At 40.3% G+C, this 23733-nt stretch overlaps 1 protein-coding gene across 7 annotated transcripts in view; it reads right to left on the bottom strand.

Moving 5' to 3' along the window:
- Atxn2 (ataxin 2) overlaps nt 1-23733 on the bottom strand; it is a 118810-nt gene that overhangs the window by 66259 nt on the left and 28818 nt on the right. For all 7 annotated transcript variants that reach the window (XM_029570609.1, XM_029570610.1, XM_029570607.1 and 4 more), the window contains 3 exons: nt 22482-22541; nt 22086-22157; nt 21385-21535 (listed from right to left, as the gene is read on the bottom strand). In XM_029570609.1, coding sequence (XP_029426469.1) covers nt 21385-21535; nt 22086-22157; nt 22482-22514 — 256 coding nt within the window. In that variant the 5' untranslated portion in view covers nt 22515-22541. The remainder of the gene's footprint in view (nt 1-21384; nt 21536-22085; nt 22158-22481; nt 22542-23733) is intronic.

Here is a 23733-nt window from a genome sequence, read left to right as displayed (position 1 = left end):
GGAGGGGAGGGGAGGGGAGGGGACGAGAAGGGAGAAGGGAGAAGGGAGAAGGGAAAGGAAAGGAAAGGAAAGGAAAGGAAAGAGATAATTCCAAAGATGGGGTGTGTGAATTGGCGCTGCTCTGGCATAATTCCCATGTTGGGTGGCTTACAACTGCCTATAACTTCAGGTCTAGGGGACATGACATTTTCTTCTGGCCTCTGCAGGGACCTGCATTCATGTGCCTATATGTGTACACACAAAAAAAAAATTTTCAATTTTTAAAATTAATTTACCCATGTTTCCAGAAATAAGACTCCAATAAAAACAGAAGATAATTTACATTAGGATCTCGAGATTCCTTTAATTAAAATAAACCAGGAACACAAAAGGCCACTGCAGGGTATTTAGAACCAGTCAGTTTAACCTCTAACAAAGCTGCAGTATTGTTTATATATAAAATCCTGTTAATGACTAAATCACTAGTTTTTGGAAAGTCTACGTTTAAGTGAATAAAACATTTATTGACATAGAAGCAGCATAAAACTTAACTTCTCTTCGACTCAAGAAACTGAAGTTCAGAGCTGGGTTTTATGTCCCAGCGTGACAGAGGCAGAGGTAGAAGGATCACTGCAAGTTTGAAGTTTAGCCTGGTCTACATAGCAAGTTTCAGGCTAGCCAGGGTTATCATATAATGAGTACAGTAAGACCCTGTCCCAAAAAAGAAAAAAGGAGGTGATAGAAGTTAGCATAATGAGGCTGAACAGATAACTCAGGGTTAAAAGCATATACTGCTCTTCTAGAGGACTTGAATTCCGTTTCTAGCACCCATGTTGGGCAGCTTACAACCACCTGTAACTACAACTCCAGGGGTTTCCAACATCTCTGGCCTCCTCAGGCATTTACACTGATGTAAAAATAACCATACACAGACATACACATACATATATATAAACATGTAATTGAAAAATAGTAAATCTTTTTCTAAAGTTAAATCATAAAAATGGGCTATGATAGAGGAGGGGATCTAAATATGATTAAGACGTATTATATGAAATGCACAAAAATTCAGTAACATATATTGAAAAAATTTCTTCCAGAGCCACAAGTTCTAGGGCAGCCTAGAACTTGAGATTATCTACCCTCAGCCTCATGAGGACTAAAAATATGTACCACAACACCTGATCTAAATGGAATTTTTCTCATTGTGTGTTGAGAGAGGAAGACAACAACCTTAAAAAGATTTAAGGCTGAGCCAAAGGCTCCTCTCAAAACAATCAAATATGAGCCCCACCATGGCCAGCATTCAGGAGGCCAAGGCAGGCAGATCTCTGAAATGGAGGTCAGCCTGGTCTGTATAGAGAATTCCAGGCCACTTGGAACTTGGACTACAGAAAAACCTCATTACAAAAAAACCAAAGTACCAAATTTGGGAGGGGAGGGACCATAATAATTCATAAGCCTTAACTACTTTTTTGTGTTATGATTCTCAATAGCATCAAAAAAAGACCCTACCCAGGAGACAGCACGGAAGGAGGGAAAGAATATGCAGAAAAAATGTCACTGAGACAAACTCACTGGGCTGTCTACAACTGAGGTTGTATTAAGTGGGTATTGTTGCCGGGCATGGTGGCATACCTGTAATCCCAGCACTTGGGAGGCAGAGGCAGGCAGATCTCTGGGAGTTCCAGGCCAACCAGGTCTATATAGAGAGTTCCAGGCCAGCTGGGGCTGCAGGGAGACCCTGTCTCAAAAAGACCAAAAGAAAAATGAAAGAGAGAGAAAGGGTATTGTCAGGCCTGGAGAGATAGCTCAGTGGATAAGAGCACTGACTACTCTTGCAGAGAACCCGGGTTCAATTCCCAGCACCTAACATGGCAGCTAACAACCATCTGTAACTCTGGTTCCAGGAGATCCAAGGCCCTCTTCTGACCTCCGTGGGTACTGCATGACCCGAGAGCACCTACCTACATGCAGGTAATACACTCATATACATAAAATAAAAATAACACAAAAAATATTTTTAAAAAAAGAGGACATAGTCTTATGACCTAGAAGGAAGCAGATCTGAGTACTATGTTCCACACTATTACCCACTACTGAAAACTGAACTACATTTGCAAAATCAACTACTAGACATTTTATTAACAGCAAATGCTTGGATTTTTAAGTGTCACTGCTAGCAATCAGGAATCCTCATGACATACTAGTTGCAATTACAAGAATTTACATGCAAACTATGTCCATGCCCTAACTGAAAAGTATCGCAATTTTCTATATTGTCTATAGACAGCAAGAAACACTGTAAAAGAGCAAGATGCAATAACATGAAGTAAATGGCAGACAAATGTTACCTGTTTCTGAAGGAACTAGGCACAGAAAGGAAAAGGAGAAACAGAAGTTACCAGATGAAGAAGAAAATAAAGATTTAACTATTTCTGTGCCTCACTGCCTATCTTAGAAACATCCAATTTGACTAGAAGGGGGAAAAATGTTATTTATTTCCCTCACTTCTAAGCTGCCCCTACAATCAGGCTAGCAATTATGCATTTTGGATCACTGATGCCACCTGGTGGTGGTCAGAAGGAAATGTCTATCTCCTACCTCTTAACTCAGGAAAGGTTAATTAAATATTCTTGTTCCCCTAAGAAATCATTCAAACTTCACCGGACATGGTGGCTCACCAATCTAACTCAAGTTAGCCTGGGCTACATTCAGAATATGGGCTTATCTGCCTCCCCCAAATGCCTGTGAATTTCAGGCCACCCTTGGCTATAGAGTGAGACTCTGCCTCAAAAAGGCAAGGGGTAGAAAAACAAAACACAAAAGACCCACTCCAACTTGCCCAAGAAAAAAACGATTTTTTTTTTTTAAATTATGGAACTGGTGCTGGCAAAATTGCTCAGTGGGCAAGAGCTCCAACATCCAAGTCTGTCTCTCTGAGTTCGATCCCTATTACCAACATGGTGGAGGAAGAGAACCAGCTCCTGCAAATTGTCCCCTGACCTCCACAAGCATGTCATGGTATATGCACACACAAAACAAAAATATTTTAAAACATAAATTATGAAACTTATGAATACTTAAAAATTTATTAATAAATTACAAAATACTGAATTTACAAATAATATATTTCAACTTCATTCATGCACAAGGCCCTGGTTTCAATCCCTTTCCCCCGACATAGTCACACAGTATATAAGGTGAGTGTGGTGGCACACTATAGCCAGGCTACTTGAATGGCCTAAATCAAGAGGACTGACAGAGCCTAGGAGTTGAGGGCCAAATGTAAACTTTCTCTGCAGTACTCAAAGCCATAAGCTTTCCTAGGAAAGTAGGTCCGGGCGGTGGGGGTGGGGGGGTGGTTATCTTTTATTAGCCATCTAACTAAATTTACATACTATGAGCATACATGTAGTATAGAGTAATATTAAAAGACAGCATAAACAAGTGGAGGCAAGAAACACTATACAGATAGAACAATAACATGAAGGGTACAGCAGCAGTTAAGACTGGTTAAAAAAAAGAGACTGCAGGAAGATGAGGCTCAGAAGTCTCTGAATTTGGGTAATTTTTTAAAAATCCTATGGACCTTAAGCATCAGGGGGATGCAAATTAGCCCATATTCTGAATATATTTAAATGTTTTTAAAAGTCAAATATAGGGGCTGGAGAAATGGTTCAGTGGTAAGCACTGACTCTCTTGCAGGGGACCCGGGTTTGATTCCCAGCACACACATGGCAGCTACGAACCATCCTTAACTCCAGTTCCAGGAGAATCCGAAGCCCTCTTCTGACCTCCACGGCACTGCATGACACAGGTGCACTCACATACATGCAGGCAATACATTCATGCACATAAAATAAAATAATTTTTTAAAAAGTCAAATATAAAATTTGACCCAGTAATACATATACTTATTAGGGCACTAAATAATAAGCTACAACAATCAATCTAAGACCTGCTGTAACTTGAAAGAGGTGATAAGAATACTGGTAATTTGAAATGCCTATAACACGTGATATGAAACGGGTCTATAAGATGATTCCTTCTGTCACTTATGCTGTAGATACTACTGGTTTATTACCTACATTTATTATGGAAAAAATGTTAAATTTCAGTGAATGTTCAGTAAAATAAAGCTGTAATTTTTTCCATCCAAATTCACTGATGCTCTGAATTGTCTACAGAAGCTCTCTGGGAATCCAGGCATGGGATAAGGCAGCCCATACTGTCTAAGACATACAAAGAAAGGATCCTCCTGTGAATAAAGGAGGGAGATGGTGGAAGAGGGTAAAAAAGATCTGCAGAGCTAGATAGTGGTTAAGAGCACTGGCTGCTCTTGCAAAAGACCTGGGTTCAATTCCCAACAAGCACATGGAGGCTAACAACCATCTGCAACTCCAGTCCCAGGGGATCTGACGCCCTCTTCTGATCTCCACAGGCACTGCATGACGGGTGCACTTACATATGCAAACAATACACTCAGACACATAAAATAAAAGCAATTTTTTAAAAAAAGATCTACAGGCCAAGCATGGTGGCGCATGCCTTTGATCCCAGCACTTGGGAGGTAGAGGCAGGAGGATCTCTGTGAGTTCAAAACAAGCCTGGTCGACATAGTGAGTTCCAGGACAGCTGGGGCTACAGGGAGACCCTGTCTCAAAAAGACCCAAAAAAAAAAAAAAAAAAAAAAAAAATCTACATAAACAGCTATGGTTTTCAGTGGGTACCAAAAGTAGACACTCTCCTAACCTGAGGCCTTCAAATTTCATTGTCTATGCTTCTAAGAGTCTAAAGAAACACATACAATAATTACATATAAAGATATCAAAACAATAGTGCTCCAATTTAAAAATGAAATACTGAGGCAGAAGTACAAAGGATCCAAGGCTACAAAATGAGTCCCTGTAGAAAAAAAAATTGCCTAACAGAATTCAAAGAATAAAGGAATAAAGCAGTATAAACAGGCATGCATGTGGTGTCCCAGCATTTTAAAGGCTGTGAGGCAAGTGAATTTGAGGCCAGACTAGACTAAGTAGAAAGAACATCTCAAAACCCAAAATGTGGAAAAAAAAAAGATTTGAAGCTTAAAAACCATTTACTTTCAACACTGCAAAACATTTCTAAAAGAAACTGGAGATGACCTTAATAACTAAAAAGATATCTCATGTTCTTGGAAGACAATACTATTAAGATGGCAGTACTCCCCTAACTTGAACTACAGACTTAATGTAATCATTATCAAAATCCTAGCTGTGAAAAGCAACAAACAATCCTAAAATTCATGGAGAAACACAAAAGAACTCAGAATAGTCAAAACAATTTTGAAGAGTCCAGTTTAAGGACTGGTACTTGTTAAATCCAAAACTTATAATAGCACAGTAATCAAGATACATCAGCTCTGACTGGAAAGCAAGCATAGAGAACTACCAAATAGAATTGGGAATTCATAAATCTTTAATTTTATATTAACTTCATTTTAGATAATGTTACTAAAGCGTGTAATGGGAAGACACTTTTCATGTTTTAGTTCTTAGCCTTTAACGGATACACTGTCCCTCCTGCCCTTGGGAAGACACTTTTAAAAATATTTTATCTATTATTTTTATCTTACGTGTATGAGTGTATTGCCTGCATATATGTAAGTGCACCCATGGTGTGTAATTCCCACAGAGGTTAAGAAGAGGGTATCAGATATCCTGGAACTGGAGTTATAGACAGTTGTTAGTCACCACGTGGATACTAGGAACTGAACCCAGGTCCTGTGAAAGAGCATGTAGTGCTCTTAACCACTGCGCCATCTCTCCAGCACTTAAAAAAAATCATGTTTATGAAAACAGTCTTTACAACAGATGATGCTTAAGATAACTAAACTATGCACATGTAAAACAGACTAGCCTGGGCTTCATAGCAAAGCCCTTTCTGAAACAAAATCAAAAATCAAGTACTTCAAAACTACAAGATTCAAACTTACTAATTCCTTAAGAAGAGTATGATTTAGATTTTATAGCAGACACGAAGCACACTGGGGAAATGACACATAGAAATAAAGACTGTAATCCATTTGTAGAGACTCAAAGGGAAACCCACTTGAAAACACAGTGTGATGGTTCATCTCGATAATGAACTTGACTAAATTAAGAAAGACAACAGTAGTTAGAAAAGCATACCTCTATGTATGTCTCTGACTGTAGTTAGAAAAGCATACCTCTACGTATGTCTCTGACTGCATTTCCAGAGACAATTACCTCCCAATGGTTCTGAATTAATGAGTTAATCCCTGGATGTATTATGATGGCATTATAAGGAAGTGGTAGGAGGTAGTACCTAATTAGAAAAACTAGGTTACTAGGCATGTGTCCTTGGAACTATCTTGCCCTGCCCCTTCCTGAATTTTCCCTTTCTGCTTCCTTACCACACTCTCTTGCTGCGATGGTGTTCTATGAAGGCCACAGAGCCAAACAATTACATTGCGGGCACATGAGTCAAACTAAATAATTCCTCCATTTAAGTTGTTTCTGTATGATAACTTGTCATAGTAGAAGGTGGCTAATACAGGGGGAAAATAATAGTGGGAGATAAGACGGGTCATTACAATCTAACTATGAGGAAAACACTAGGATCCTCTATCAGAACAGCATTTACTTTTTTATTGTCACCTCTGTAAAATACATGTGTTCATTCTACCACATAAATTAAATCTATCAGATAAGGAAGAAACCAGAGACTTAGCAAAGAAAAACTGAGCTGTAGGCTAGAGCTTATGGAAGCAAGAAATCTCTAGGACAGGAGCTTCAAAAGTGCATGGCTGGCAGATGGAAAGCAGCAGTGCTAAAGGCTCTGCCTGAGGAAGCACTTTCCTGAGCAGGTGCTCCTAGGAAAAGGGAGAAGTCAGGGGGAGGGCCTTTGCTAACCCTCCAAATACCACCTACCACCTGTAGGCATAAAGGACAAAACAGCAAAACATTCTACAGTTTTCTAGCCAGAAGCAAATTAAACCAAACCAACCAACCAAATCATTGTGTTCTTCATTTTAAAATTATTTAATTTATATCCGGGTGTGGTGGCACATGCCTGTAGTCCCAGCACTTGGGAGGCAGAGACAAGCAGATCTCCGTGAGTTCAAGGCCAGCCTGGTCCAAACAGTGTGTTCCAGACCAGCTGGGCTACAGGGAGACTGTCTCAAAGAGACTCAAAAAAAATTTTAATTTAATTAATTAATTTATGGGGGGAGGGGCAAACATGTGCATGGCACATGTGTGAAGACCAAAAGATAACTTGCAGAAATCAGTTCTCTCCTATGTGGGCGTGTGTCTTACAATTCCCTCACTATAACCAGCAGCAGTAAACTTGCATTTTATCGTCTAGCAAGGTCAAAGACAAAAACTTACATTCCAGTGCTTTGAAACTGTTTCTTTGGTTAGTAATAAAATATGTGACCTTTCTTTGTGTAGAACATTTATTCAATTTTTCCCAATTGCTTTTTTTCTTTTTTGGTCTTGGTTTGAGACAGGATCTCCCTATAGCCCTAGCTGGTCTGGAACTCGCTATATAGACCAGGCTGGCTTCGAACTCACTTTAAAGATCCTCCTACCTCTGCCTGGGACTAAAGGTGTGCATCACCACACCCGGCTAATTTTTCCCAGTTTCTAGCAGGTCTTCTAAAGTGTAAGTCATTAACATTTCATAGTTAGAATTTTAATATAGAACTCCTGTTCAAGGACACACACTGTGCAGACTTTTATTCTCTACGTTTGACCACTTGTCCTTCTATGTTCATGGCCCTCTGTTGTGTAAGGGAGCTTCAATGATGGGAGTTGAGATATGCATTAATATTCTCTATATCCCTTGTTCCACTAGGTTGCATGTGCCTTAGTTGTAGAGGTTGCATGGTAGATGTGTCAGTTAAGGTTGGCCAATTAACAGATAATCTGTGTGTGTGACCAGCTGTACAATTCCGTGATCATTTCCACCTGCTGCAAAAAAAGCTTCTCTGGCTGGGAGTGGTGGCCCACTAGTCCCAGCACTCAGGAGGCAGAGGCAGGCAGATTTCTGTGCGTTCAAGTTCAGCCTGGTCTACATAGTGAGTTCCAAGCCAGCTGGGACTACAGGGAGACCCTGTCTCAAAAAGACCAAAAAACAAAACAAAACGAAACAAAACAAAACAACACAACACAACCAACCAAGCAAACAAACAAAAATATTTGTCTAGGGTTATGACAGCCTTGGGGTTTTCTTTAAGATCTATGATCTCTCCTCTCTCCTGTGCCAGGCCCTGTTGTGGTTATTAGGCCTTTTAAAGCTGAGGATGGACCACTAATTGATGTTCTCCTTTAGCAGCTTGCATAGAGTACTCCAAAACTATGAGAGCTAGGATGGTAGTGCACATCTTTAATCCGACCACTATCTTTAACAACAGGGTCTTAGCTTCAAGTTCTGGGAGGCAATCAAGGGCTGTGGCAATAGTCTGTGTAATTTTGGAAGTCTCCTGGACTATACTGGCTAACAACTCTCAAAGAAGGTTTCTCCTATCTGGCACTGCTTCTTGTTATATAGCCTTCAGCTATACACATGGACTCATATAGAGATATTGTATGTGTAATTCTTCAGTAAGTTTTTGGAATAGTATGACCCCCTCTGGTTTCTTACACTAGCTAGGCATTATTTATCTCTCCTCTCTCTCTCCCTGCCTAACCCTCTCCATGCCCTCCCAGTTAAAGTATCCCCATTTTCCCCATTTCTCCTTTGGTAATACCTGTCTCCTCTGGTCCCCTCTCTTGAGTTCCTTCTTCCCCTTCACTTCCATAGTTCCTTATATAACCACCCCTTTCCCTCTCCCATTTAAGTACCCCCATTTTACCCATTTCCCCCTGTGCTGGATAGCTTTAGTGCCAACTTGACACACCTGGGTTGAGGGAGCCTCAATTGGGGAATTGCCTCCATTGGACTGGCCTGTGGCCATGTCTGAAGGGCATCTTCTTGATTAGTAATGTGGGAGGGCCCAGCCCACTGTGGGTGGTGCCACCCCTGGGCAGGTAGGCCTGTGTTGCTAAGAAAGCAGACTGAGCAGGGGCCAAGAGAGCAAGCCAGTTAGCAGCATTCCTCCATGGCCTGTGCTCCAGCTCCTGCTTCCAGGTTTCTGCCCTGAGTTCCTACCTTGGGCTCCCTGATGAACTGTGACCCAGGAGATGTAAGAAAAATAAACCCTTTCCTCCCCAAGTTGGTAGTGCTCAGAGTGTTTTGTCACAGCAATGAAGAAGAGACTAAGACACCCCCTTAGGAACATCTGTCTCCTACTATGCCTCTCTCAGGCACTTCTTTCCCTTTATCTCCCCAGTTCCTTTCCATTTTCCTGGCTCCTGCAGCTACATCAGGATATGTACTCACATAAAAGGATTTGATGCTAGGATCCACAAATGTTTTTCTGAGTCTGTGTTATTTCATTTAGTAGAGCAGTCTGCAGAGTGTTGACCCTTGGATAGGACTCATATTAAACTCCACAAACCCAGGGCTCAGAGACCATTGCAGAAGAGGGGATGGAAAGATTTTAAGAGCCAGGGAGGAGGTGCATGACCATATGGGAATAGAGTCTTACAGGCTTCCAGGACCCTGCTCATATGAACCTACAGCAATGGTGTCAACCATGCACAAGACCCATGCAAACTCTTATCAGACAAAAAGGAAGCACAGAACTGTGGAAATGGGCAGCAGACATTAACCTTAGAGAAGAACTATTGGTAGCTGATTACTATGGGGTGAGGAAGAGCTTATTTTATTAAAGGGAGGGACTCTAGATAAACTCTCTAGACCTGAATGGATAAACTTGCACTGAGGGGTATCTGGGGATACTAACTTCACTTGCTAGGCCTTAACACAAATGACAGAATGCATAAAATCCAGTGGGGGGGGGGCTATGAGAGTGTGCCAATGGGAAAGGGGGTATAAAGATGAGTAAGATGTTCTATATGAAATACATAAAAATTCAATTTTTTAAAAAGTCATAGATCCTAAAGAAAAATGTACTTTTGCCACATGCCTAGACCACTGTAATTTCTTAATGTATTCTAGATATTATGGAGTTACACGCCTGGTCAAATGGAGAGAGTAAGTGTCTATGAGACACGTAACATTAAGTGACACACCTTTAATGCAACCTCTACACCGAAGATGAATGCATCTCTCAATTCTCACCAAGGAAGTTTTCTTACGCAGCAGATGGTGATTAATACAGAAACCCACAACTAGCCAATGTGCAGAGAACAAGAGGCTACAGAATGCTTATCCATGAATAGAACACCTATTTCAAAATTCTGCGTCCTAAGGCTCAGGAATCATTGCAGAAGAGGAGGCAAAAAGACTGTAAAAGCCAGGTGGTGAATGACTACAAGGAAACACAGCTTTCTAGACAAGTGGTTACACACATGAACTCACAGTATGCACAATTCCCATGCAAGCACAAACAAGACAAAATCCCAGCATAGACAAAAGGGAAATGGGTAAGAAATCTCAACTCAACCTAAGGAGTTTTTGGCAACTGATGGCTGCTGGGAGGGGGAGAGTCTCTCACAGGGATGGAACTATTGGCAGATTAACCAGACTCCAGTAAATGGACCTACACTGAAGGACATTTGGGGACACAAATCAGACCATAGGCTGCTACATATATAAAATAAATTAGAGTACATTAAATAAAGCAGGGGTGGGCAATAAGGGGAAGTGCAATAGGGGAGGAGAGCTAAACACCATCAAATTATACTGTATGAGAATCACAAAAATTCAATGAAAAAATTAAAAGACAGATTTTTTTTTTTTTTTGCTTTAATGATTATGCCTATAAAAGTTCTTCCCACCCCTTTAATTCTAGCACTCGGGAGGCAAAGGCCAGACTGTGAGCTTTGAGTTCAAGGCCAGTCTGGTCTACATAGTACGTTCCAGGACAGCTAGGGCTACAGGGAGACCCTATCTCAAAAATACCAAAAAAAAAAAAAGTTCTTCCCTACTCAAAAGTATACAAATTAAAGATGTGCTCTAGCATTTCTAATTTTTTCTATACATCATTTTCGTCTACTTAGATTTTGGCAATCAATATAAAGTAGGAACTTATTTCTCCACAATGTTATCCAAACACCAGCTGCTAATCATCTGTCCTGGCAGCAGATGTGAAATGTCATCTTTACTATACATAATGGAATGCTCCTATGAATTTCTTCTCTTTTGGATTCTCGATTCTCTGTCAATAAAAAAATTGTTTTAGCTCTAATTCACTTTAAGGCAAGTCTTTTTAAAGAGAAAGTCCTCCGTCAGTTATTCTTGAAGAAAAAAAAATTTTCATAATTTCTGTTAATATACAAACTCATATAGTTGTAAATCACATCAATGAAGCTACCATCTTTAGAGACTACACAATTACCGAGAATTAACATTACAGTATAAAACATTCAAATTGTAACAAATTTCTCAATTTATCCAAATCTACTCTGATAACTTTTTGTGGTTTTTTTTTTTTTTGTTTTTTTGTGGTTTTTTTTTTTTTTTGTCTTTTTTGAGACAGGGTCTCCCAGTAGCCCCAGCTGGCCTGGAACTCACAGAGATACTCTGATAACTTTTAAAATTATTATTCTTGTTGTTTTTGCAATGCTAGACACTGAACCCAGACAGAGCAAGGGTTTTGAGTAGAGCTCAGCTGGTAGAGTGCTTTGCCTAGCATGCAGGATTTGAGTAGAGCTCAGCTGGTAGAGTACTTTGCCTAGCATGCAGGATTCCTGGGTTCAATCACCAGATCAGAAGCTGGGACAAAGACCCTACCTTTAAAAAGTGTCGGGGTGGGGGGGGTGCAAGTGTGGTGGTACATGCCTTTAATCCAGGCACTCAAGAGAGATAGGCAGAGATCTCTGTGAGTTCAAGGTCAGCCTGGTCTACACAGTATGTTCCAAGAAAAAAAAGGCCAGTAAGTAAAGACATGTGCCACCAACCGTGACAACTTAAGTTCCATTCTAGGTACCCATGTGGTAAGTAGAAAGAACCAATTCCTGAAAGTTGTCCTCCTCTGATCTCCACAAGTACATGTATACACACACAGATAGACAAAGTAAATAATAAATGTAATTTTGTTAAATTAAATATATGAAAAATGATAGGGCCACTTTACTTTTCCCAGTACTAATACTAGTTTTATATTATTTGCTCACTATGCAAGCTGCTAAGGGAGAATATCAATCAATGGTCCAACCCCAGCTTCAAGGCCTAATAACCACAACTGGCACAGCAAACTATATTGGGGCAGAAGTGGCACTTTTACATTGGGAATAATCAAAGCTACCTAATTGGATTTAAAGTTCATTCAATAAGAGGGAACTCATGTATGGTACTAAACATAGCCAAATATGCATGGCTGGAGAGGTCATAGATCTTTGAGAAAACCTTACTGTCACATCCACAGACAAATATAATTTCTTACTATGTGCTAAATATGGATCATGGGCTGGAGAGATGGCTCAGTGGTTAAGAACACTGGTTGTTCTTGCAGAAGACTCAGGTTCATTCTTGGACACAACAGAGGTCCATGAACACAAAAGGACACAGATGGCCAAAGCACAGAGAATAAGAGTCTACAGAGTACGGGGTGCTAGAGAGATGGCTCAGCAGTTAAGAGAACTGGCTGCTTTTGCAGAGGACCCAGGTTCAATTCCCAGCACCCACATGGCAGCTAACAACCATCTGTAACTCCAGTTGCAGGGGATCTGCCACCCTCTTCTGACCTCTGCGGGCACTGCATGACACAGTTGCACTTACATGCATGCATGCAATACACCAATGCACATAAAATAAAAATAACAAAACATCAAAAAAAGAGTCTACAGAGTATGGGTTCTTGGACAGGTCTCCTATATCAAAACTTACCCACTCAGGGCTAAAAGACCATTGAAGAGGAAGGGTCAGGAAGTTTCTAAGAGCCAGGGGAGGAGGTGCATGACCATATGGAAATACAGTCTTACAGGCTCCTAGGACCTTGCTCACATAAGTCTACAGCAATGGTGTCAGCATGTACAAGATCCATGCAAGTCCAAGCAGACAAAATTCCAGCACAGAACTATGGAAATGGGCAGTAAGCCCCAACCTTACAACCTTAGCCAAAGAACTATTGGCAGCCGATTACTGTTGGGTGAGAAGAGCTGATCTTCTCTTAAAGGGAGGGGCTCTAGATAGGCTGACTAGATCTCAGTGGATGAACCTGCAGCGAGGGACATTTGGGGACACTAACTTGACTCGAAAGGCCTTAATATCAATGACAGAATGCATGAAATTCAGTGAGGGGCTATGGGAGAGGGTCAATGGGGAAGGAAGTATAAAGATGATCAAGATGTTCTGTATGGCCAGGCGTGGTAGCACACACCTTTAATCCCAACACTTGGGAGGCAGCGGCAGGTGGATCTTTGTGCGTTTGAGGCCAGCCTGGTCTACATAGTGAGTTCCAGGACAGCTGGGGCTACAGGGAGACCCTGTTTCAAAAATACAAAAAAAAAAAAAAAAAAGTTCTGTATGACATACACATAAATTCAATAAAAAAATTTAAAAACTCATTTACTTCAGCCGAGTGTGGTGGCACACGCCCGTAGTCCCAGCACTTGGGAGGCAGAGGCAGGCGGATCACTGTGAGTTCAAGGTCAGTCTGGTCTACTACATAAGTGAGTTCCAGGACAGCTTGGGGCTATAGGGAGACCCTGCTTCAAAAAGACAAAAAACAAACAAACAAACAAACAAACTCATTTACTTCAAAAATATTTTTTTAATATTTTATTTATTATTTTTATGTGTATTGCCTGCACGTAGATAAGTGCACCAGTGTCATGCAATGCCCACAGAGGACAGAAGAGGCTGTCAGGTCCCCTGTTACAACAGTTGTTAGCTGCCATGTGGATACTGGGATTTGAACCCGGGTCTTCTGCAAGAACCAGTGTTCTTAACCACTGAGCCATCTCTCCAGCTCCCCAAAGTATTTTATACTACAGAATGGAGGGGGGGTAATTGTTTTGTTTTTTGAGACACAGTCTTACCAAGCAGAATAGACTCATGCACCCCAAGCTGGCCTCAGACTTGCAGGAATCTCCTACCTTTGCCTCTGGAAGATCACAGGCAAGCACTAAGCCCAGCTAGCTGCTTGTTGCTATGCTTATTTATTTATTTATTTATTTATTTATTTAATTTATTATTTTTGTCTTTTTGAGACAAGGTCTCCCTGTAGCCCCAACTGGCCTGGAACTATGTAGATCAGGCTGGCCTTGAACTCACAAAAATCTGCCTGCCTCTGCTTCTCAGGTGCTAGGACTAAAGGTGTGTGCTACCACACCCAGCCCTGCTTTTGTTTTTTTAAGACAGGGTCTCACTACTAGCCATTGCTGGCACAACCCTATCTAGCCTTCCTTGTTTTTTCAATTTTACCTTTCTTATTTTTAACAAATGCAAAGTTATTGCTCTGATCTGAGTATACACATGAAAAATACAGAACAGAGTATCTCCATTTTGAAAATGTATAATGCCCTTCAAAAAAGCTCTCAGGAAGAGGCCTTGCCCTCTTTATCAGAACAAGAAATCAACCACAACAGTACAAAACAGAAAGAATCTGCAGAATTTTTCTATCTCACTGCTTTTAAAAATGCTTTAGGGTGCTAGAGAGATGGCTCAGTGGTTAAGAGCACTGACTGCTCTTGCAGAGGACGTGGGTTCAGTTCCCAGCATCCACATGGCAGCTAATAGCTGTTCTAACTCCAGTTCCACAGGATCTGATACCCTTTTCTGACCTTCGCAGGCATTGCACAACACAGGTGCACCCACATATACACAGGCCTTATACACATTTAGGAGACTAAATTTCATGTATTTCAAAAAACATTATGAGCTCATTTTATGAGTTAAAACACTGTGATAGGTCATAAGAATTAAAACAAAGACAAACCACTTATAGCAGCTCATGCCTGCCATCTTAGCACTCCAGAGGCTGAAGCAGGAAAGTTACTAAGAGTTCAAGGCTAGTTTGGGCTACAGAGTGGGATTTTGTCCCTAAAAACAAAAATAGACACTATCCAAACATAAAGAATTCAATATATACAGGGAAGAAATGTATTTGCCATATAATCTGGTAAGAGCAGAGACCTGGGTACTAGGGTGGGGCTTACACATAATGTAAAACTATGAACGTACATGAATTGTGGAGCACAAGCACATGTAAGGGCAGAAGAAAAGCAGTCCAGTGCAGATACTGGGTGAAATTTAAACAAGATCAAATGCAGTAGTAAAGACAGAATGACTCAAAAAAGACCTAGCTTGAAGGTATTATTTTCAAAAAAGAGGGACTTGAGTAGTTTTCAGAATAGAAGAGATTCAAGAGTCCAGACACAGGTAGGGACCAGTGAGATGGCTCAGCAGGTAAAAGCACTTGCTACCCATGACTGACAACCCGAGATCAATTCTCAGAACCACAATGAAAGGAGAAAGTCCCTCAAAAGTAGTCTTCTTACGGAATCTGACGCCCTCTTCTGACCTCCCTGGACATTGCACAACACAGGTGCACTTACATACATGCAGGTAATATACTCACTCATACACATAAAATAATTTTGGGGGCTGGAGTGATGGCTCAGTGGTTAAGAGCACTGACTGCTCTTGCAGAGGACCCAGTTTCGATTCCCAGCACCCACATGGCAGCTACGAACCATCCTTAAGTCCAGAACCAGGGGAATCCAAAGCCCTCTTCTGACCTCCACAGCACTGCACGACACAGGTGCACTCACATACATGCAGGCGATACACACATACACATAAGAAAAAAAATAAATTTTTTTTGGGGGGTCTTTTTGAGACTGTCCTGGAACTCACTATGTAGACCAGGCTGGCCTTGAACTCACAGAGATCTGCCTGCCTCTGCCTCCCAAGTGCTGGGATCAAAGGCGTGCGCCACCATGCCTAGCAAAATAATAAATATTTTAAAAATAAATAAATAAAAATTTTTACAAGTAGTCCTCTTACTTCCACATGTGGGCTTTGGAACACATGCACTGAATACCACATATAAACATACATATCATGCACACACACAATAAATAAAAGTCAAATAAAAGATCAAGGTGGAAGGCTAAAGAGGCAGCTGAGTGGTTAAGAGCACTTGCTGCTCCTGCAGAGGACAGTTTTGGTTTTTAGCACAAGCACCAGGAAGCTGACAACTGCCTAAAACTCCAGCTCCAAGGGATCCAATACCCTCTTCTGGTCTTGGCAACCACACACGCATACACACAAATACATACACATACACTTGAAAAAACATTTTTTTAAAAAGTCAAGGTAGGAAAAAGGACATCATGAATGTGTGGACAAGTAAGTTTAATTACTCTTCCACTACAACCAAAGAAAAGAGAATTAAATTTGTAGCTGGGGTGGGAAGGACTAGTTACCAAGAGAGATAATTTTCACTAACCCATTTGCGCATTACTTTTTACATTTTTTACTACATGTGACAAAAGGCCTGATAATCAAAGGTGATTCTTTAGGTGGCTTCCAATTAGAGTAGCCATAAATAAGAAACTGAGATTCTACATGTCATACTAGAACAAGTATGAGTGCAGAACTATGAGATTAGAGATAAAGCAGGTTCTGTTATTTCACCAAAACCAGAATAGCATGTATTTAAAAAAAATATTTTATTATTTTTTATTTTATGTTTATGAGTGTATTGCCTGCATGTAATTAAGTGCTCCCATGTTGTGCAATGCCCACGGAGGTCAGAAGAGTGTTGGATCCCATGGAACCCTGGAACTGAAGTTACAGATGACTGTTAGTTGCCATGTGGGTGCTGACAATTCAAACCCTGGTCCTCTGCAAGAGCTGTCAAGAGTTCTTAATAGCTGAGCCATCTCTCCAGCCATATATATATATAATTTTTTTTAATCTTGTCTTTGGGTTTTTTGTTTGTTTGTTTGTTTGTTTTTTGAGACAGGATCTCCTTGTAGCCCCAGCTGGCCTGGAACTTGCTATGGAAATCAGGTTGGACTTGCTCTCATAGAGATCCACCTGCTTCTTCTCCCAAGTGTTGGGACTAAAAGCGTGTACCACCATGCCTGACTTAAATCAACTCTTACTGGCTCCAATGCCAAAGGAAAATGATTTAGGCCAAAGAGTTGGCAAGCTTTCCTGTCAAAAGTCAGATAAGGTATATATATGCATGGCATACTGCCTAACTTCTGACCTCTAGCTCTACAGCAGAAAAGCAGTTGCAACCAACACATAAGCATACACAGCTCTATTACAATAAAATTTAGAGTACTAGTGAATATTTTAGCTGATGTCTGCTCCCTAAGCTGACTAAGAAAACTACAAAAAGCATGGAGCAGTAAGCAGGAGCATGAGGGACAAGCAAGAAAAGAAGCTACAAAAACAGAACATAGCTGAGTAAGAATAATCAAAATAAGAACATGGACTGGAGAAATAGCTCAGTAGTTAGAGCACTGGCTGCTCTTGCAGAGGACCTGGGTTTGGTCCCTAGCACCCACATGGTAGCTAACAATCATCCCTAACTCATGTTTCAAGAGATCCAAGGCCTTCTTCTGGCCTCTGTGGGCATCGCACATACACAGGGCACTTACATACACGCATGTAAAACTCTCGTACATATAAAATAAAAAAAAGATAAAATAAAGAACAATACAACAAAAGATCACCAAGGACTAGGGTAGAAGAAAAAAGTCGGCGGTGGGGGCAGGGAGCAACAAGAAGAGCAAAGAGAAGGAAAAGCAGATTAGACGGGGATACCAGAAAGATAAAAAGCAAGTAGAGACAGACCAATTCCAAGACAAACAGACAAATGTTCTAAAAATAGAAGGCAAAATGAAGAGGAAGAAAAATAAAAGTAGGGGCTGGGTCAGTCCCCTGCTTGCTGTTGTGCAAATATGAGTATCTAATAAAATGCTGAGTGAGGGGGCTGGAGAAGTGGCTAACAGTTAAGAGCAAAACTGATCAGTTCCCAGCACCCATGTTAGATGATTCATAACCATCTGTAACTCCAACTCCAGGGGGTCCAATGCCCTCTTCTGGCCTTCCACAGGCACCCACACATATGACAAACTCACACAGACAAACACACACATATAAAAATCAATCAGAAAAAGAAGGGGGAGAGCTAATTTTCCAATTAAAATCCAATCTTTACAGACAGAACATGGTGGCATTACTCAAAATCCCTCCTGCCCCAGCCTCCTGAGTACTGGGATTATAGGTGTAAGCCACCATGCCCACATCTAGCAACCTGGGGATGTGACAGTAATGTTACATAGGAAAATCATGAAGATGGAAGCTCCAGGAAGAATGCATCCCCTTATGCTTTCAGGAAGTTATGATATCACACTACATGTCTTATTGGTCATTCACATCTGTTAATCCCTGAGAACCCCAATCCATCTATCCTTTCAAGGTCTAAAATACCCTCAGCAAGGACTTATGAGATAAGACAGAAAGGGCACTGTGAGGCAAGGAAAGAGCAAAGCCACTCCAAGCTCTGGAGGAACACAGCTCTTTCCAACGTGTATCCCAGAATCACATGCCCAGACCCTCATCCAGGCTGATTCAAAGACTCTGGCTCATGGGCTGGAAAGATGGCTCAGTTAGTAAAATGCTTGCCATGCAAGCATAAGGACCTGAGCTCAATCCCTACCACCCATGTAAAATGTCAGGGATGGTTGTACTTGTTTGTAATCCAAGCACCGGGAAGGCAGAAATAAGCAGATCACTGAAGTCTGCTCACCAGCTAGCCTAGCCTAACCTATGAGCCCCAAGTCATAGTAAGACACCTTGTCTCAAAAACAAGGAAGACGACTCCTGAGGACCACCACCTCTGGCCTCCATACACACACAGGTATACGCAATCAGACACACAGTGAAGTGGGGAGAACAGGGGCCTGGAGAAAGAGAGGGGATAGGGAGAGAGGGAAAGAGACAACATGAAAGAGAACATGAGCCTGGCTCAAGTTTAGTAAAAAAAAAAGATCCTGGATTCATGCCTAGTACCAAAAAACTAAAATACATTAGACATAAATTATATAATTTACTAAAGTAATGCAGTCTCAAAACAAAATACCAGAAATTACTTCAATATTGTCTAAGGAAAATTACAATGTTAATACATAGTAAAAAGTATCCCTCCCCTTATAAGTATATTGAACAGTTGAACGCTGTTCCTATCATCTGCATTTTCTTGGTATTCTAGAGTAAACCCAAATTGCCTGACAAATGAAGACATGATACAATGGTAAATATTAAAGACATTTATTTCAAAAAGGAATAAAGAATGGTACTATTAAAAACTACTTAAAATTAGTATTTACTTTCTCTTATTTGAGAAATGCCTATTCACCATTTGAACAACAACCAGCACGATCAAGGCCATGGAACCATAAATCAAAACAAAGCAAAAAGCCTCTTCTAATAGCCACTTGTGGTTGCATATTCCTGTAATCCTAGGTCTCCAAGGGCTGAGGCAAAAGGATAGAGTTTGAGGCCAGCCTGGGGTACATAGCAACCTCAAAGCCAACCTATACTACACAGCTATCCTGCTGAAAGAGACAGAAAGAGAGAGAGAGAGAGAGAGAGAGAGAGAGAGAGAGAGAACGAGAACACTAGCTAGCTCCTGACCATGAACTTTAGTCCCAGAACTCAGGAGACAGAGGCAAGCAGATGTCTGTGAAATCAAGGCCAGCTGAGAGGAAGACTGTCTTCTTTTTTTTTTTTTTTTAAAAGGAGGATGGGGCTCAGTTGAGATACAGCTGAGTATTCACCTAGCATGCACAAAGCCCTGGGTTTGATTCCTAACACCACATAAAATCTGCAACACACCTCTAATCCTAGTATTAGGGAGGTGGGGGCAGGAAGATTAGAAGTTGAAGGTCCTTCTGGCTTTAGAGGTGAAGATCAATCTGGGCTACATGAGACCCTGTCTTAAAACACAAAACAACAAACCTGAGCAGGGGATGGGACTTATTAGCTAAACACTTGCCTGGCATGTATAAGGCCATGGGCTGATCTTCAGTACGGCAAAAAGAAAACATAATTAGGACTGAGAAGGGCGTGGTTCAGTGGTAGAATGCGCCCTTAGCATGTACAATGTCCTACACTTATCCTTAGTACTACAAAAGCAAGCATGCTATAAAGGAGTCTTAAAATGGCTTAGAATACAACAGAGTAGGGCATTGTTTCTGTTATAGCCAACATTCTTCTCTGAGTACTATCACACTAAATGAAATTTGATTTTCCCTTTTATGACCAAAGTCAATTTTTTAAATTTAAAAACACAGAATCTTTCAGAACCATAAATAAAATAATTTGGTATTCCAAGGCATAAACAAGAGTAACCCTAAAGGTAACAACTGAAAAAAAACGATTCGACTCCTTGTGTCAGTAAAGGGTTCTTAAAACAAGAGTTATGAATCAAAGACAAAGACATTTGGAGAGACACAAAATCAGACAGATACTATCATAAACATTTTTAAAAAGTTTCAGGGTACCCACACTGCTATCACTAAGACAGCAGAGCTGACTAGTAAAGACTCTCCTTATGAGAAAGGCTGTAGCTTCCTGCTCCTCCAAGTTTTAGTGTGGAAGAATCAGTCCCAAAACACAAATAGCTTTTAGCATAGACTAAGCCATGAAAATCCAATTGCAGTGAATTACAATCTACAATTCAAGAATGTGCGAACTACAAAGCTCCTTTCCCAGTGCTACAGAATACCTAACACTGCACAGCATGCTCCCCAAATAAAGGGCAATAAGCCCCAGATACTCTCTTCTTCTATGAGCACTTGTAACAGGACAAAGTTTAGCAATATACTTGCCTTTAATTTCTTTAAATTCTCAAAATTCACTACCATAGTCTGAATAGTTTTTTGTTCCTTTGAGATAATCTCACTATATAGCACAGGCTGCCCTTGAACTTTTGATCCTACCAGCGTCAGCTTCTGAAATGCTAGGATTAAAGATGTGAGCCACCACTGGCTTTACAAGCTATTATTTAATGCCACTAAAAGCACCAAGTTATTTTCTTCTGAAATTTGAAATATTTTTATAAATGCATTACCATTCCCATTTTTCTTGGTTTAATCATGTTATTCTAGAAAATATGTGTATCTTTCTTTTTTAGATGTCATTCCCAGGCATGAAAGTAAACGTGTACAATCTCAGCTCTGGGCAGACAGAGGCAGGAGGATCATGAGTTCAAGGCCAATCAGAGTCATATAGTAAGACTCTGTCTAAAAAGAAAAGAAACAAACAAAAAACCTTCTGTATGACTGCCTTATCAATGCTGGGATGAGTCTATTAAGCCAGGGCGGTGATTTAGGAAGGTATATTTAGAAAACTAGAGCCCACCTCTTCGTGCATAACTGGAATCCATATCTTTAAACTGTACCACAACAAAGTCTGAACATCTGAATAAAATACTCTCCATTATTTCTTCACGTTTTGGGCCCGAACTGGATTCTGTACTTTTCTCATGTGCAGCATCAAGTACCAAATCACACTAAAATGAAAAATACAGTATTTAAAAACACTAAATACTATTTACAGGAATATCTTAGTTCATGAAGGCATTAATTTTTATGCTTTTGGCAAAAATAATTATCTCAAGGGAGTTGACAATCATGTCCTTTGTACAGAAATGTGACCGGTCATTCAATGCATCATCCAAAAATCCTCTAATGTTAAAGTTGGTCTCTATAGTAATAGAGTAATTTTATCTGAAGTACGTTAATAGTAACAAAAAGGGAGAAAACACACCACCACATCTCTTTTCTAGCTTACAATGTTAGAAAATGGTTACATATCATAAGCACATAAAAATCTTCACAAGAATACAAACTAGACGTTGAAGTAATTAGAATTTGAAAAGAGAGTAAACAAGTGGTTATTAAACCAGGTAAAACAATGAGCATAAAACACTCTCCATAAGGAATCCCATCTCACAAACTCAACTGCAAATTACCTACTCAGCTCAGAACTATAGTAGACACAATCAGGAAGTGACACAAACATACATAGTTAATTTATACTAATCAAAGGGTAAAAATTACCTTAGGACTGTAAGTTTTAAAAACTCCTTCATATACACCTCCATTTTTTACTTGTACTTCACATTTCGATCCCTAGAAAACACATTTTTTTTTGATAAACAATGTTATCATATCATCAAACAGATGTTTTCATTTTATATTTAAAGCCTCATTCATTTTTAGGTGCCCACTGACAGAATAATAAGAATTAAATACACATTAACAGTATGTTGCACTCCTGAAATTCTACAGGAGGTACTATTCTAAAGTTTATACTATAAATTGCAATACTAAAGTATTTCTGTCCCTCCTAACATTGTATAAAACACCATCAGCTGCAAACACTTTAAGAATCATTTGTCTATGATTTAACTTCATGAACTTACTGATCTTTAAAGAAGTAACTAGATAACTTACAACAACTGATGTAAGGATATGAACCATCCTCATGTTTGCATAGATTCCATCAAAAGAAATCTGGAATGAGAAAGAAAGGAGAGAAAGGGGAGAAAGAAAAAGGGGGGGAGAGAAATGGGGGGAGAGAAAGGGGGGACAGAGAGAGGGGAGAAAAGAGGGAAGGGAAGGGGAAGGGGAGAGAGAAGAGAGGCAGAGCGAAAGAAAGGAAGAAAAACTCTTAAGTTAGCATTTATATTAAAATTAACATTTTAAATGTTTATATTAAAATTAACATTTTAAATGTTTATATTAAAATTAACATTTATCTGATTATAAGATATTTAGATTATAATACTGTATGTGTAATCAAGGAAGATTTGGTTCCTTAACAATAAAATCAGTTCAGCTATATAAATTAACAATGACAGATCATGAAGCAAACAAAAAAACTTTCACATATGAGAAAGCGAAAACCTCTAGGAGGGATAGAAGACAAATCCATGCTTGTGGGGGTAAAGGTGCACTGTAAAGCATCATGAAGAATTGTGGTCAGGGAGGGAAACGTCACACTGTCTTGTATGTGGTGGTAGCCAAAGAATTATGCTTTAAGAAACTCAGAGAGTGGCTGGTGAGATGGTTCAATGGGTAAAGGCACGTCCCAATGAGCCTACTGACATGGGACCCACTTAATGGAAGGAGAGAACCAACTTCCACAGGTGTTCTTCCCCACCCCCACCACACACACACACACACACACACACACACACACACACACACACACACAAAACAGGGCTAGAGAGAAACATTTGCTATTCTTCCAGAGAACCTAGATTCACATGGTGGCTAACAACCACCCAAAACTCCAGTTCCAGGGGATCCAACACCCTCTTCTGGCCTCTGAGGGCACTGCAAGCACATGGTGCACTTATATGCAGATAAAACACTCAAACACATAAAATATGGTATTAAGAATAAATAAATAAAATGTAAAACAAAAACCCTCAAAATAGCTGGGGGTGTAGCTCAGTGGAAAGAGTACTTGCCTGGCAGATGTAAGACCCTGGGTTCCAATTCAACCACCACGGGCAAAGAGGCAGGGGGAAAAGAAGATCCCCACAACCTACATCCTACAATACAACCCAGGGGTGCAATACATCTTAATAAAATAGGGGTGTTGAGTAGGACAAAGGCTGCAGAAGAACTCTGACTAGCTTCTCTCAGCATATTCAAATCAAGGAAAGTCTACCATTTTACATAAAATTCAAGAGCATAT

This window comes from Nannospalax galili, unplaced genomic scaffold, assembly GCF_000622305.1.
Source record: "Nannospalax galili isolate Female #2095 unplaced genomic scaffold, S.galili_v1.0 scaffold120, whole genome shotgun sequence".
Lineage (NCBI taxonomy): Eukaryota > Metazoa > Chordata > Mammalia > Rodentia > Spalacidae > Nannospalax > Nannospalax galili.
The sequence above is the reverse complement of the archived record's forward strand: the minus strand, read 5'-3'. Positions and strand labels throughout refer to the sequence as shown.